This window comes from Plectropomus leopardus, chromosome 9 (genome assembly GCF_026936395.1).
Source record: "Plectropomus leopardus strain MGB_pleo_1.0 chromosome 9, ASM2693639v1, whole genome shotgun sequence".
In the NCBI taxonomy this organism is placed as follows: Eukaryota; Metazoa; Chordata; class Actinopteri; order Perciformes; family Serranidae; genus Plectropomus; species Plectropomus leopardus.
The window spans coordinates 20,893,557-20,906,893 of record NC_142184.1 but is presented as its reverse complement, the minus strand read 5'-3'; the positions used below and the strand labels follow the sequence as shown (position 1 = coordinate 20,906,893).

Genomic DNA, 13,337 nt, shown 5'->3' with positions numbered 1-13,337 from the left:
TTTTGGTAATTTCTTGCAATTTTTTCTTGTTAATTTACTCATTACCCTTTCCCTTGTTTTTGAAATACCTCAATTTGCTCGGAGTTCAAAGGGGCACGGTGACGATGCACCATGGAGCCTTGCTTTAGCTGAATTAAAATATAATAAACACAGGAGCGACACCTGGTGGCTCCACCTGAGAAACACTGAAAAAGTTACGCTGAAAAGTTAGTCTGCATCAAATAAAAAAAGGAAGTAAATGACACACCTGCATATACAAAACACTATATTTACCAAAGTATGTAAATACAGGGAACAAACATACACTATTATTATTTGTAGGAATAGTAGTTTGTGGGGTTTTTTTTGTTCATATAGTAGGCATAAGCTGTATATTTTTCAATTATTGCTATGTCCTGTATTTTAGCTGGTAAAAGTGTCATTGAAAGTAAATATTTCTTTTTTCGAAAGCTAAGAGGGAGGCATAAACATCGTTATAATAATCAACAAAAACGGGAAAACAACCATCATACAAATGAGCGAGCACAACATCCAGACAGCAATTTAAAAAACAAAACAAAACAAAACACAAAACGAGAAAAAAACAAAAACCCTATAAAACACAAACATTTTTATCATTTAAAAAATATTAAGCATATAACATATATTTGCATACAAGCACACACTTGCGCAGTGTTGCTGTGATTCCACATTGTCCTCCTCCATCCATAATGTCAACTCACTGTAACATAAATCTGTCTGAGGTCACAGAGGTTCAATCCCGGGTAATGTAGGGCCTGCTGATTTTCCTGCAAATGAGTACCGTTGGGAAATTGTCCGGCTTTCAGACATTGCCATCTGCAGATATGTTATCATGTGTCTGAGCAAAGACTTACTGGAAGTTACAGCATCTGGTGATTCAACGTTTCCCCGCCTACGTCCCCTTCTGTGGAAGATTACCAAGCCCACTGCACTCGGTTGTAGTTTCTCTGTCAAAGGCGGTACATAAATGCCGAACAGTTTGATGCATTATTAAGTTTTTTCGTGTATTTTTGAGACTTTAGATGCATTAGAGTGTATGCTTTAATCTCCGTCTAATCCTTAAATATCAAAACAGACCACTGTGCAGACACCTAAACCACACAAGGTGCACATTTGGACCCAAACATAGGCTCGTTCTGCACTGCGTGCACGCCCCTTCATGTACAGTATGTATACATCATCGTTTATTAAACCGCAGCCCTGATGTTCATCCGGATGACATATCTCGGTCATGTGTAAACTTGAACGTGACGACAGGAAGTAGAGCGCGCTCCTCCGTTACTGGCACATTATGCACAACAGGGAAGTAAGCCTAACCTGCGCTTTGCGTTGTTAAAAGTTGCTGAACTCGCTGCTCAAAGTTGATTTCTTCTCGGTTCAAAACGACGGTGCTGTTTTTAACAAGACATTATAGTGAGGCAGCAGGAAATGGTCAGGAGGATATTCGGGCTGGAGGAGGATTTATGAGACAGAGGAGGAGGAAGAGGAGACGGAGCAGACCTTTTTTCAATGTTTTGAAGTCTATATTTGACCGAAGGTGAGTGTTATTGTGTTGTTTTGTTGATATGGTTCAGTGAGAAACTGCGGCCTGCTGTTGATAAGGTCTGTGAGCTGTGAGGACAGTGTTAGAAATACGGCTGTCTGCGTTTCTGGCATGTTTGGGTTACGAAAAAAAATGTTGCAGGACGTCTGTCGGCCTGAAACACAGCCTCATATCTTTCTACATTATGCAAACTCTTCGAAGTGATTGTGATGTCAACATCGGACTGTAATGTTAACTATAGAAAAAAAAAGGTTCCAACTTTTCTCTTAATAATTGTCTTGCAGTTCAAGAAATGTCGAGGGGAATTATGTAATAATCTTTATTGATTTAGTCCCGCCCTCCACGCTTTCAGCCCCAATAAGCACTTTTGGTTCTGTTGTTTCTGTAAAATCGAATCAAATAGATTTCACTATTGTTAGAAATACAGTTTATATCAAAGATCTCCAATTAACACGCTGTGAATATATTTATCATGTAAGCACTGAAGCAGCTGAAGGGGAGGGTTGGGATATTTTGACACAAAATAACCTTTCACTTCTCACAGACTACTTGCACAGTAATGAAAATAATTTGATTGCCAAACAGATACAGGTGTCAGCTTACAATTGACCAAGTTTCTCAGAGCACAAAGCAAATGTGAAAGACTACTGTTAAATGTAGGCTACATTTCCTTAAAATTTAGGGTTCATGGGATGGTTCAGACACCTTGTTCTGGGCTAAGAAATATGAATAAATAAATTGTAAGAACTGCAGTCTAAATTTGAAGACCTTGTATTTACAATGTCATTTTTTCACACATTTGTCTTAGGGAAAAATACATTTGTAATATTAGCCTCATATCATATTTTCATAAACTACTGAGATTAAATTTGTGTTTCTTCTGAGTCATTATAAATGGCCGTAACTCGTGATAAACAAACAAAAAAAGAGTAAATAAAAACATTTTTGCAGTTTAAAAAAATTAATAGTTGAACTCTGCACATTCAAAATAAAAACTTAAGAGCTAAGAAAAATAGTATGCACAGAGGCAAAAACAGAACCAAAGGAAATAAAACACAAAAGTACAGATCAGGCATTAAAAGAAACAGCTTTCCCTTAAAAAAACATGTTTTAAACAATAATTTAAAAAGGGAAATTTGCGACAATGCCCCAAAAATATGCCCAGGAATTTTATTGTAGGCCTAGGAATTTTTGCCTATTGTAGGAAGTTCATGCAGTAAACATTCACACCGTGACTTCACAATGGCTCTTACTCAATTTAGAAAAGCCTTTGTTTGTTTTTGTCTATTAGTATCCCAGATACCCCTGGGTAACTGTCCCAATCGTCTCAGGGACAGCAGACACACTTCTGGACTCCTGTGCAGCTGCCAACAAAAAATCAGACAGCTAACATTAGCACCAAGTGAAAAGCCAGAAAAACAGCTGGCATATCTTTATTTTGTATGTGGTAGTAGATGAATAACAAAAAGTCAAACATTTTCTTACATGCTGTAGATTTTAAAACTGTAAATTATGATGTGAGGAAGGTAGTCAGAAGGTGTCCACTTTGAGGTTGAGAGTAGAGAGGGTGTGGCTGAGTTTGAGCTTAGTGAATGGCGCACATATTTGCTTTCTAGCTTTCTAAAAAGACACTGTCCCAACCATCGCCGCTCTTCCCTACTTTGTCGTCCAGTATGTGTTGATGAAAATATTTTTCAACATGTAGCTTCACTGAAGGTGCAACTGGCTTTTTGATAATATCTGTCCTGCAAGCATAGGAGAGATGTTTATACCAATAAAGCGTGTCATGAAGAGATAGTGCAGCCAGGGCATTTTCTGTGTGTTACATTTTTATTAGACAGAATCTAAGTGATGAAACTCATCCAGAGCAAACAGCTAGGATTCATTAGCCACAAAAACCATGTTGCAGTGCCTGACAGCTATTACAAACAAGCAGGGGTGTAGAACCTAATTTTGGGTCCTATGCATGAGCAGTCTCTGTGGGCCCCTTGGCCCTCTGCTTTGGATCCATGTCTCGGTCATGCAGCATTGTACTTTTTTTTTAAAACGAAGTCAGTTTGCTTTCTTTCCCTTTCTTTTCTGTCATTAAAATTTTTGGAACCCCAATTTCCCCTTTTCCCTTTAAAAAGATATAAGCACTAAAAAGCTTGTAAAAATGTTTCACATTAAATGTCCGCCATCAGCTGTGGTCACATTAATGCGCACGTGGTTCTGTTTACATATTTACTGATTGTATGCGTCAGCCCTGGCTTTAGGATTAGGAGGGCTGGGAGGCCCTTGTATCACAGACATCAGGTAAAAGTGAAACTTAACGATACTGCTGGATCTGAAGTGAATGTCTGTCGAGCATCTGACTCAAATCTAACTTTACCATAGAGAGGCGGCTGTGGCTGTTGTCAGCAGTGTTTTGGACTGGTTTGAGGTGTGGAACAAGAGATTGGAGCATGTGCAGTTGGCTTATTTGAGTTTAGAGACAAATGCTTGTGCAGCGGTGGACTAAGCTATTTTGTGCCTTTAAGGGGTGAGAGGCGCCTCAGTGAGCTTTCACTATTTTCAGTGTTTTTTTCTGAGCTAAATTTTTCAACCAGTAGTTATGGCCATAATCACTTAAAATAGAAAATTGCATATAAAACCATACTTTTTAATCCAGGCTTTTAGAGGGGAACTGTTCCATAGGGGGCCCTGGGTGATGAGTCCCACTTTCCCCCTATTACAACACCGCTGCCAACAAGGTGAGGAGACATATGACCCATATGACAGTTTAAATGCAACAAAATCTAAAAACTAGTGGGGGTGGGATGAACAGAAATGATTCGTATGACAAAATACTTGGCCACGTGCTGCCTGTTCACACAATATTAGCTCATGTTGCGTGTGTTACCAAGTCATTCAGAAACTTCTAGAAAGATCCATTCTCTGCTCTTGCTGTACTGTACTGTACTTCCCACACAAAATGAGGCAGAAATCGAATTAAATGTTGTGATAATTTAATCAAATGAAGAAGTACATATTATAAACATCTACAAAAACCACATACTCGTATTCTTTTTACTGCCAAGTAATATTTACAGGGTAGTCTAACCAAAAGAATTAAGGGAAGTTTCAACTCGTTAATCTGATGACTGACATGGGACAGTTGACTTGTAAGATGTGTTCTGTCAGGTCAGTGAACTTTGTGCTTTCTGTAAGGAAGTGAAGCAGATAACAGTTTCTGTTGGCAACCAGCTCATTCCAGTTTATTTTCAAGGTCTTGAAGCTTATTGTTTGCTGTGAATATGAGAAAGGCTGCTGGAGTGAAATAACAGTCAGGTCTGAGTTATGTGATGTCAGAAGGTTTAAAAGGTGTGTTTCTGAATGGTGATTATTAGGAATCAACACATGCTCTCTTTTAAATGTATAGAAATGTCTTTAATTCAGTTTTATAAATGTAAGGCCTTAAACAGTCTTACGTTTGATGTTGTCTGTCATTTATTGCCACAAACATTTGATCTCATGTAATGTATCCATCTTGTAATTTTTTAGGGGTCAAAACTGGTGAAGCTTTTCCACAAGAGTTCACATTTCTGATGTTACAAGTCTTCAAAGCTACCACTGACCTTAACACTGTATTTTTTTACTCTAATAACCATATTCCTACATAAAACATACCTCTGCACAGGACCACCACATCAAATATTTACTTTTATACTCATCTGCACTGCTTGAAAAAGAAAGAAAGAAAGATGATTTGTCCATTAATCTGCCTTGAATCTTGATAAAAATCTATCTCGAAAAGGTCTTAAAAGGTATTAAATTTGGGTATCTGACACCTGTAGAGGCCCTGGTTAAAGCAGTTTCATAGAAGTCTCCATTAAGGAGTAGTTTTCCAAACCCAAATATCTACATTGTATTAACAGGAGTACCACTCTTCACACATTATGGTATTATTTTAGTAACTGCTCACAGCTTTTGTCAGGCTTGATGCCAGCAGTCTCTGTCTCAGCTCTGTTCATAAGTCAGCAGTACACTGACTTTTTGCTTCGATCTCAAACAAATTAGGACTGAAACTAAGGTCGCATTTACACCAGAGCTTTAAATGGACCAGAGTTCGTTTCCTCGGATAGTCCGGTTTGTTTCAGGTGTGAAAGATCAGTCGACCAACAAGCGAACTCTGGTCCGCCTAAAAACGGGGGTCTCGTTTCGCTTCCAAGTGAGTGGTGCGTTTCATTTGTTGTGTGAATGAAAACGAGCCAACCACAGGACTTTATAATATGATTTATTTCCGTGATCTCATAGTTGATCCTGCAACAACAACGACGGCCTGCGCCACCGCTGCGGGCTACAGGCAGCAGCGCAGCAATGCAGCAGCGCAGCAGTGCAGCAACGCAGCAATGCAGCAGCGTAGCAACGCAGCAGCGCGGGTGCGCCTTTACGCCATTATCAGTTATTAAAACAGCGAGATGCCTCTGCTGAGCGATGTTTTTCAAACGTTAAGCTAATTAAAACAACTGGACAGGAATGTCTAACTGGCCTTTCTGTCATCAGTGTCACTGCAGAGCTCACACAGCAGCCGTGACCTGATCACCGATCTCCCAGCAGGTAATGCAGACATGTGTCTCTGTAGATCCTCCAGCACCTGCTGAAAAATGACTGTTTTAAAGTTATCTGTAGTGGAACATACATACAGAGTTTAGAGAGTTTTGTGATTTTTCTTTTTGTAATGTGTGAGCATAACAACGAAGCAATTATGATCGCGCACCCACAGCGGCCCTGATAACGTGAACGATGTGCAGTCTGAAAATAGCCACCAAATAATGCTTACAATCAGTTTCATCATTTCTCTCTCTCTCTTTGCGACACCAAATAACATAAATCTAAACACAATCACGTAATTTGATTTCCCCACATAGGTCCTGATGATACAGGATGACAAATGCAAAAACTGTCCAATCAACAGTCACCTGTCAGTCAGCAGAACCCCATTTTTACTCCTCTTGGTTCGTTTAGACAAAGTGCAGTGTGAAAACCAATTTGAATTGCAACAGTGCTTCAATTTCACCCCTCAATCGAACCGAGTCTCCGGGCTATTGTGTGTGAAAACAACCTAAGTATTTTCATTATGGAATAAACTGACTAACTAATTGTGAAAATCAGACACAACTTGTTCACTCACAATTAAACTTTTTGAGACTGGGTGCTGAATATTCAAAGTGGATATCAGTGCAGTCAAAATCAGAACAGCACTATGATTATAACAATCATTATTTTGTGGCACCAATAAAAATCAGAGTGCTGTCCTGATTTTGACTACATCTAAAATTAGTGATCAAGTTTCTACAGACTGGTAATGGCTTCAAATTGCTTGTCTTGTTATATGGTAAAGAAAAGCAGAAAATCTATACATTTAAGAAACTGGGTCCTCAAACTTTTGGCATTGTTGCTTAATTGCTATATTTCTGTTACCTTAAAATGAGCTGTTTATATCTATATAGTGAGCGGGGCTTAAGTTATGATATCACTATTTGCATTGCAATGTTACTAGCTCTGGCTCTAGATAGGGGCATTCCCATTTTTGCTGCAGCCATCCTAGTAAGCAGCCCCAAGCCAACCTAGAGAAGTCTCAGCTCAATGCAAATGCAGTTCTCACAGCTAGATGCCACGAAATCCCCTAAAGTCTTACACACTGCTGCTTTAATTAAAGATCAGAATTGCTGCCAGTGATTCTTTCTGTTGACTGACGGATGAATTAATGGACTTTAAGCTCTAAATCAAATAATTTGTTATACATTTTTTTTTGTCTTATGTGACTAAATATCTTTGTGTTTTGGACTCTTAGTCTGAGTTACCAAGTAACATGTAGACATAAGCTTTTGCTTTGATGGGCTTTTTTTCTCTATTTTCTGATATTTTATAGAATTAACGATTGACAAATGAAGAAAGTAATAGGCTAATTAATCACAACAATAATCGTTAGTTGCAGTCATATTTTTACTTATTGTCCTTAAGAGAGTTTTTTGTCTTTGCCGTATAATGTGATAGGTAGTGTGAGGTTAAGCTGGTAGAAAGTGAAGATATTGGAGAAGGCAGAAAGTGCATTTATTCACTTTAACAGAAGGACTGATTGTTTAACCTTTAGTTACATGCTGCGACTTCCGTTAAGTTTACAATTCAAAATAATCATATGACCACCATGAAATTCCCCCACTTTGATTTCTGAGAAAGCCAGTGGAAAACGACCAGAATTGGTTTGACTTCCCATTACACAGTGACATCATCTGCGCCAACCTGACGTTTGATTCTCTGAACTGAGATATTATCATATATAGTGATGTGAACGATGCTCTGATTATAGTGAGTTTTTTCATACATATGTAAGGTCTCTCTTTTTGTTTAAGTAAGTAAGTAATTTGTGATTTGGGGGTTTATAAATAAACTGACTTGAGTTAAGTCTATTTGGTAGTAAAAATGTGCATCAGCATAGTTGCCATGCCTGGATACCAACAACAACTAGCTGCAATTGATATTGTCCAAGGAAGTTTTCACTCACCTTTTGTCTACCGGTCTTTCATCTATCATTCCTGCATACAATATCTGTCTTCTAAAAATGTAGCTTTTGGTTTGGATTTACCAAGGTGATGTGCAAATAATGTAGTCACTGTAACACAAAACAACAACAACAACAACAAAAACAACAACAACAACAACAACAACAACAACAACTACAACTACAACAACATCAACAACAACAATAAATGCATAAAAATAAAAAGAGAAAAGACATAAAATACAAGTATTAAAACTCACTTGTTCCCCGTCCAGATTTGACTCTAAAGTTTACAGACATTTTATGTGACATTTGCTTATTTTAGACATAACTGCATAACCATTCAGAACACGTGGGAATTATGTTTGGAAGTTAAACTGGTAGTTATGTGGGTTGATGTGGCCTGACAGCAGAGAGAGGAGAAACCTCTTGGGTTTTTATTTTTTAAATGAATTCTTCTGAGGATGTTTCTGGCAGGAGCCTGTAGACACGATTGTTCACCAGGGAGCTGTACTATGTATGTCCATGACTAGTGAAAGGGGAGGACAGCTTTGTGCATCAGAGATTCGAAGACCTGGTGGTTTATAATGAACACATTCGATATGTCTCAATATATGAAAATATCCTAAAAAATGCCTTTTAAAAGTGTTTAAGCACTAAATGCACAAAGCCTCTGTATGAGGCCTGATAAAATCTCTTAATTTTTTCCAGATTCTGTTTTCTTTTTTCCCCTCAAATTACATGCTATCCGTTTTCATTTTTTTGGATTCTGTTTTTTACAGTTTAATCACATTTTGTCATCGGATTAGGGATGCATGTTTTTTTTTCCCCCCAATATGCTGATATTTTCTAGCTCATTTTGGCCGATGCCGATACTTACATGTTTTTCCACAGAAGACATCAAGTCTCCATAGTGAAAATAAGACATCATGCGCACTCTCATCCTGATAGGAGGCAGATGCAGACATGAAATACTTTATAAAATGTACACCTTTACTTGTCAAAAGAAGAAAGCTACTTTAACCTAGGTTAAATATAAAATGTGCCATATTTATTCTTATGTGACAAATTTTGAACAAAACTGTAAAATTTCTCCCATTTTAAAGTCATGAATGATGCTCTCCCAGAGACAGCTCTGGCAACAGCCAAAACCAGGCCAAATATGACCGGTTTCAACTAAATACAATTGCAAAATTTAAGCATCAACATGTCTGCCTGTCATATCAGCAGAAATGTTCATTTCGTACTGATGCCGTTATTTCATTTCAAAGCCGTTATCAGCCAATTCCATTTACATGCTGATATTATCGTGCATCCCTACATCAGGTAGTGTCTAATCATGTGGTAGGTGAACACATTTTAACAATTCAACATGAAAATACTTAAAAAAGAATGAATGCAATTCATAAAACAAGACCTGCCGTCCGTTGTAAAAAAATACTTCACATCTGATCTATATATATAATTCTGCTCTGTTTAGCTGTTTTTTTAAATCTGTTTTTTGGATGACTTAGCATCTCAGAGCACCTCTTTCACATGACTGCAGGCTCCAACAATAACATTCATTCAAAATGCAAGATCTTCTTTCTGTGTAATATACCCATAGCATTAGTTGTCTTAATTATTGGGTACTTTCAGTGTTTTACTGAGGAAGAGACTCACTCTGGGTCATCAGCCAACGTTAAAGAGGAGTATTCAACAAAATGTGACCAAGCAACAGAGATAAAAAAGTTTAGTTATGTATCAACAGTAAACAGTGGATAGAGTAAACAAGGTAGCAACTGAAGCAATCTAAACAGTGGCTGGAGCAGAGAGCTCAAGCACTCCCAGCTTGGATATAAACTGTTCTATAAAAGTGTGGCCAAAACAGGCTCCTGATTGTTATAAACAGTTAGAAATATGTCCTGTACCTGTGCCAGGGGCCTGCCTGTTTAAATAGCAGTTTTGTAGTTATTAAACAGCTTTGCAGAGCCAACAACAACTGAGCTGCAACAGAGAGTGATGACTGCAAGAGGATGTCAGTGTGTTCACTCTATTTAACTCTCTCTACTGAAAGCAGATACTTGTTTTGGAGCCAAAATATATTTAACAGCAAGTTTGTGAAAACTGTATGTTCAGGGGTGTGGAGTATTTCCTCTTACTGAGGCAATCACTGGTGAAGCCTCTCTGCGTGACTGACTCCACTTTAAACTAAGCTTCCTCCTTCCTCCTACGTTGTTTTGGGCAGTATGTTTTATTTGAAATCCCATCAATAGGGAGTGAAGTCAGAGGGACTAAACTGCAATTAGACCAAGCCAACATATATGATAGGAAGACATTACATTTGTCAGCCGTTTCTGAGTTGTTTTTTTTTTTTGAATGAAGCAACAAAGTAGAAGAGTAACTTGATATTATCTGTAGAAAAAATGTTTGCCTGTCACACTGTATACCACCCTGGCTAAATATGAACATATTCAGCTCATTTAAGCATATTAAATTGAACACAGCAACAGTTTAGTCAGAATAGTACCAGCTTTATGTACAGATAAGAAAGAGATTAAACATTTTACCCGAATTTTTGAGGTTCTACTGTGCAAGTTTGGTTACCTGTTGATAGAGCCACCCTCGCTGCTCTGCTTTCAGTCTCTGTGCTAAGCTAAGATAAGCTAACCCTTTCCTGGCTCTAGATTCATGTTTATTATAAAGACGAGAGTTTATCGATCTTTGCATCTAACTCTTAGCAAGAAAACAAAGAACATATTTTCCAAAATGTCAAGTTATTTCTTTAAGGTGAGATTTTTTCTCCCAGCAGTGAAAGTGACTGAGCCTGAAAGAATTCAAGTAGCTGCTCAGTGTGCAATCAATTATGTATAAACAGAGTTTAGTTCTTCTCTCTGCGCTCCTCCAGTGTGACACAACACTTATAAAATGTTGCTCAATGTTGCACACTAGATATCATGACTTATCATGAAAAGAACTTTCTTGTTTATTATCTTTGCTGGAGGAGCCTGTGCATTCGAGCATGTGTGTATGTGTGTGTATCTGTCTGTCAGCAGCTCATATCTCAGACTATGACTGTATGCTCAAGGATCTGTCATAGTTTGGGTGATTCACAGTTGAAAAACCTGTTTTATTGACTCTTTTATGCTGGCATGGACTCAGACTGATACATAACTCCTCTTGACCAGCCTGTAGGTTTACAAGTTCTCTGAAAATCGGCTTTGCCAGAACAACAATCCTTACTGTCTTTTGCAGGCCACTTTTTAAAGATTTACAACTTCAGGAGGAATGAATGTGCGGTGGCCTGGGTGCCCCAAACAGGACAGGGCAGTAGGAGAGTAAAGAGAGAAATTATTATGAGTTGTCGATTTTGATCTTTTCATTTGTTGATCATAAGAAAAACATAGAATAACACCTGCCTTGTTCTTTAGTGCAAGCTTTGTGTTTGATCAAAATTATGTCCTGTTTGTTTTAATGTACTAAAATCAAATAGTCATACATAATTTCCTTCTACTCTGCTTTGTGTAGCCCTGTGTGAACATGGCCCAGTGGTTACACATGTCCCAGATGATACAGTGCCTATCAGATGACACTGTCAACAACCTTTATCCCCCAGCTGCCTTCCCCATCGAAGTCAGACATTTTTTGGCAGAATGGATTGAGAGCCAAAGATGGTATGAAATGCACATCCGCACAAATACGTTGCGTACACATACATGTACACTAGAGCTGCCAAGGTTAATCAGTCATCAATCATTTATTTAATCATCAACAAGTTTGATATTTGATCATTCAATTTGAATAATAATTTTAAGAAAATAAGGACACATTTTCTAAATCCAGCTTCTTAAATGTATATATTTTAGGGTTTCTTTACTCTTCTATGACAGTAAACTAAATATCTTTGGGTTGTGGACAACACACGTCACCTTGGACTTTAGAAAACACTGCCTGACCAGCATTTTATGACATTTTATAGACCAAACAAAGACTTAATTAATTGAAAATGAAAATAATAATTAGTTTCAGCCCTGATGTTTACACAAACAGTTGCATGATAATTCTTATATATATATACAGCATATTTATGCTTATATGTATTGTATTTTGCAAATTATTGCTCACTGTGTGTGGATATATATGCATGTGCACGTGTCTATGTCTACATGCACGTACAGTATATGCATGGGTTTGTATGTGTGTGCTCACAGGGACGACTTTGTGCTGGAAAAGGTGGAGATGGAGAGCCAGGCTCAGGCTCTGTTGGACCAGACTATCAGCATGCTGCAGTCAATTGCTCAGCAGAACGCCAACGTGGTGGACCGGATGAAGCTGATGAACATCAGCAGGAACATGGTAGGAGAACCGTACTGTTCTCTAGCTCCAAGGTTCCACCCTGGATCCCGGACTGGCTTCACAGTGTTACTGCTGTTTGTATTTCAGGTTGCATGCGGTTGAACGCAGTTTCTTCAAGCGATTATATATAATGCTGAGCAGGTGCCAGTGGTCACAGCACGTTTGAGTGTCTGAGACTGCTGAAACCAAAGACAGGGAGATGGTGTCTTTCTAATGGTCTTACTGCATGTGAATGAAATAACTGACAAATAAAAAATGTTTGTTACCTGGCCACCATGTTGGATACATTTAAACAGGGTACCAAGCACCGCCCGCTCATTTTACAGCTGAACAGTACACTAAAATATGTTTCTGAAAGCATAAAGTGAGAATTGGGTTGTGCAGTAACAGAATCTTGATTCGTATTTGATAAATGCTGCAGTTCCACAGTTTGACTGCAATTCACAAGCCGTGACTGACAGCTGTGCTGGAGACTCCTAAGATCTGAGTGGTTGTTTTTGGTGGGCCGTTGTCCATTCTTTAAAATGCCATTGAAGGCAGTAGGAGGGGAGGAGGGAGATGATTATTTCTTTAACTGACTATCTGTCTCATGTACGTCTTTCAGAAAATAGTGACAGTTTCAGCAAATATGCCAGTTATTTTCATAAAAATTACCAACTGTAACTTAAAGCACTTTAAGTAAAAAAAATGAAAACCTACAAGCATGAACAAAATGAAACACGCATATCACACAGCCATTGTGGGCCTCATTCACTAATAATGATGAAACTTAGTACTGCACTGAGGTGGCCCAAACTTTAACTTGGTAAAGCTATGAGCTCAGCCAAAACCCAGGAACTCATTATTGATTTCTGTTGCACTGCAAATCCATATACAGCCATACAAATAAACAGAGACCCCGTCCCCACCACTGGC

The 13,337-nt window shown here is 38.3% G+C and overlaps 1 protein-coding gene across 1 annotated transcript in view; it reads left to right on the top strand.

Moving 5' to 3' along the window:
- The first annotated feature begins 983 nt into the window (after positions 1–983).
- The window catches only part of stat6 (signal transducer and activator of transcription 6, interleukin-4 induced), a 48,743-nt gene continuing 36,389 nt past the window's right edge, over positions 984–13,337 (top strand). The window contains exons 1-3 of the mRNA XM_042491571.2: positions 984–1,558; positions 11,595–11,740; positions 12,278–12,422. Of these exons, the coding sequence (XP_042347505.1) occupies positions 11,607–11,740; positions 12,278–12,422 (279 nt within the window). The 5' untranslated portion in view covers positions 984–1,558; positions 11,595–11,606. The remainder of the gene's footprint in view (positions 1,559–11,594; positions 11,741–12,277; positions 12,423–13,337) is intronic.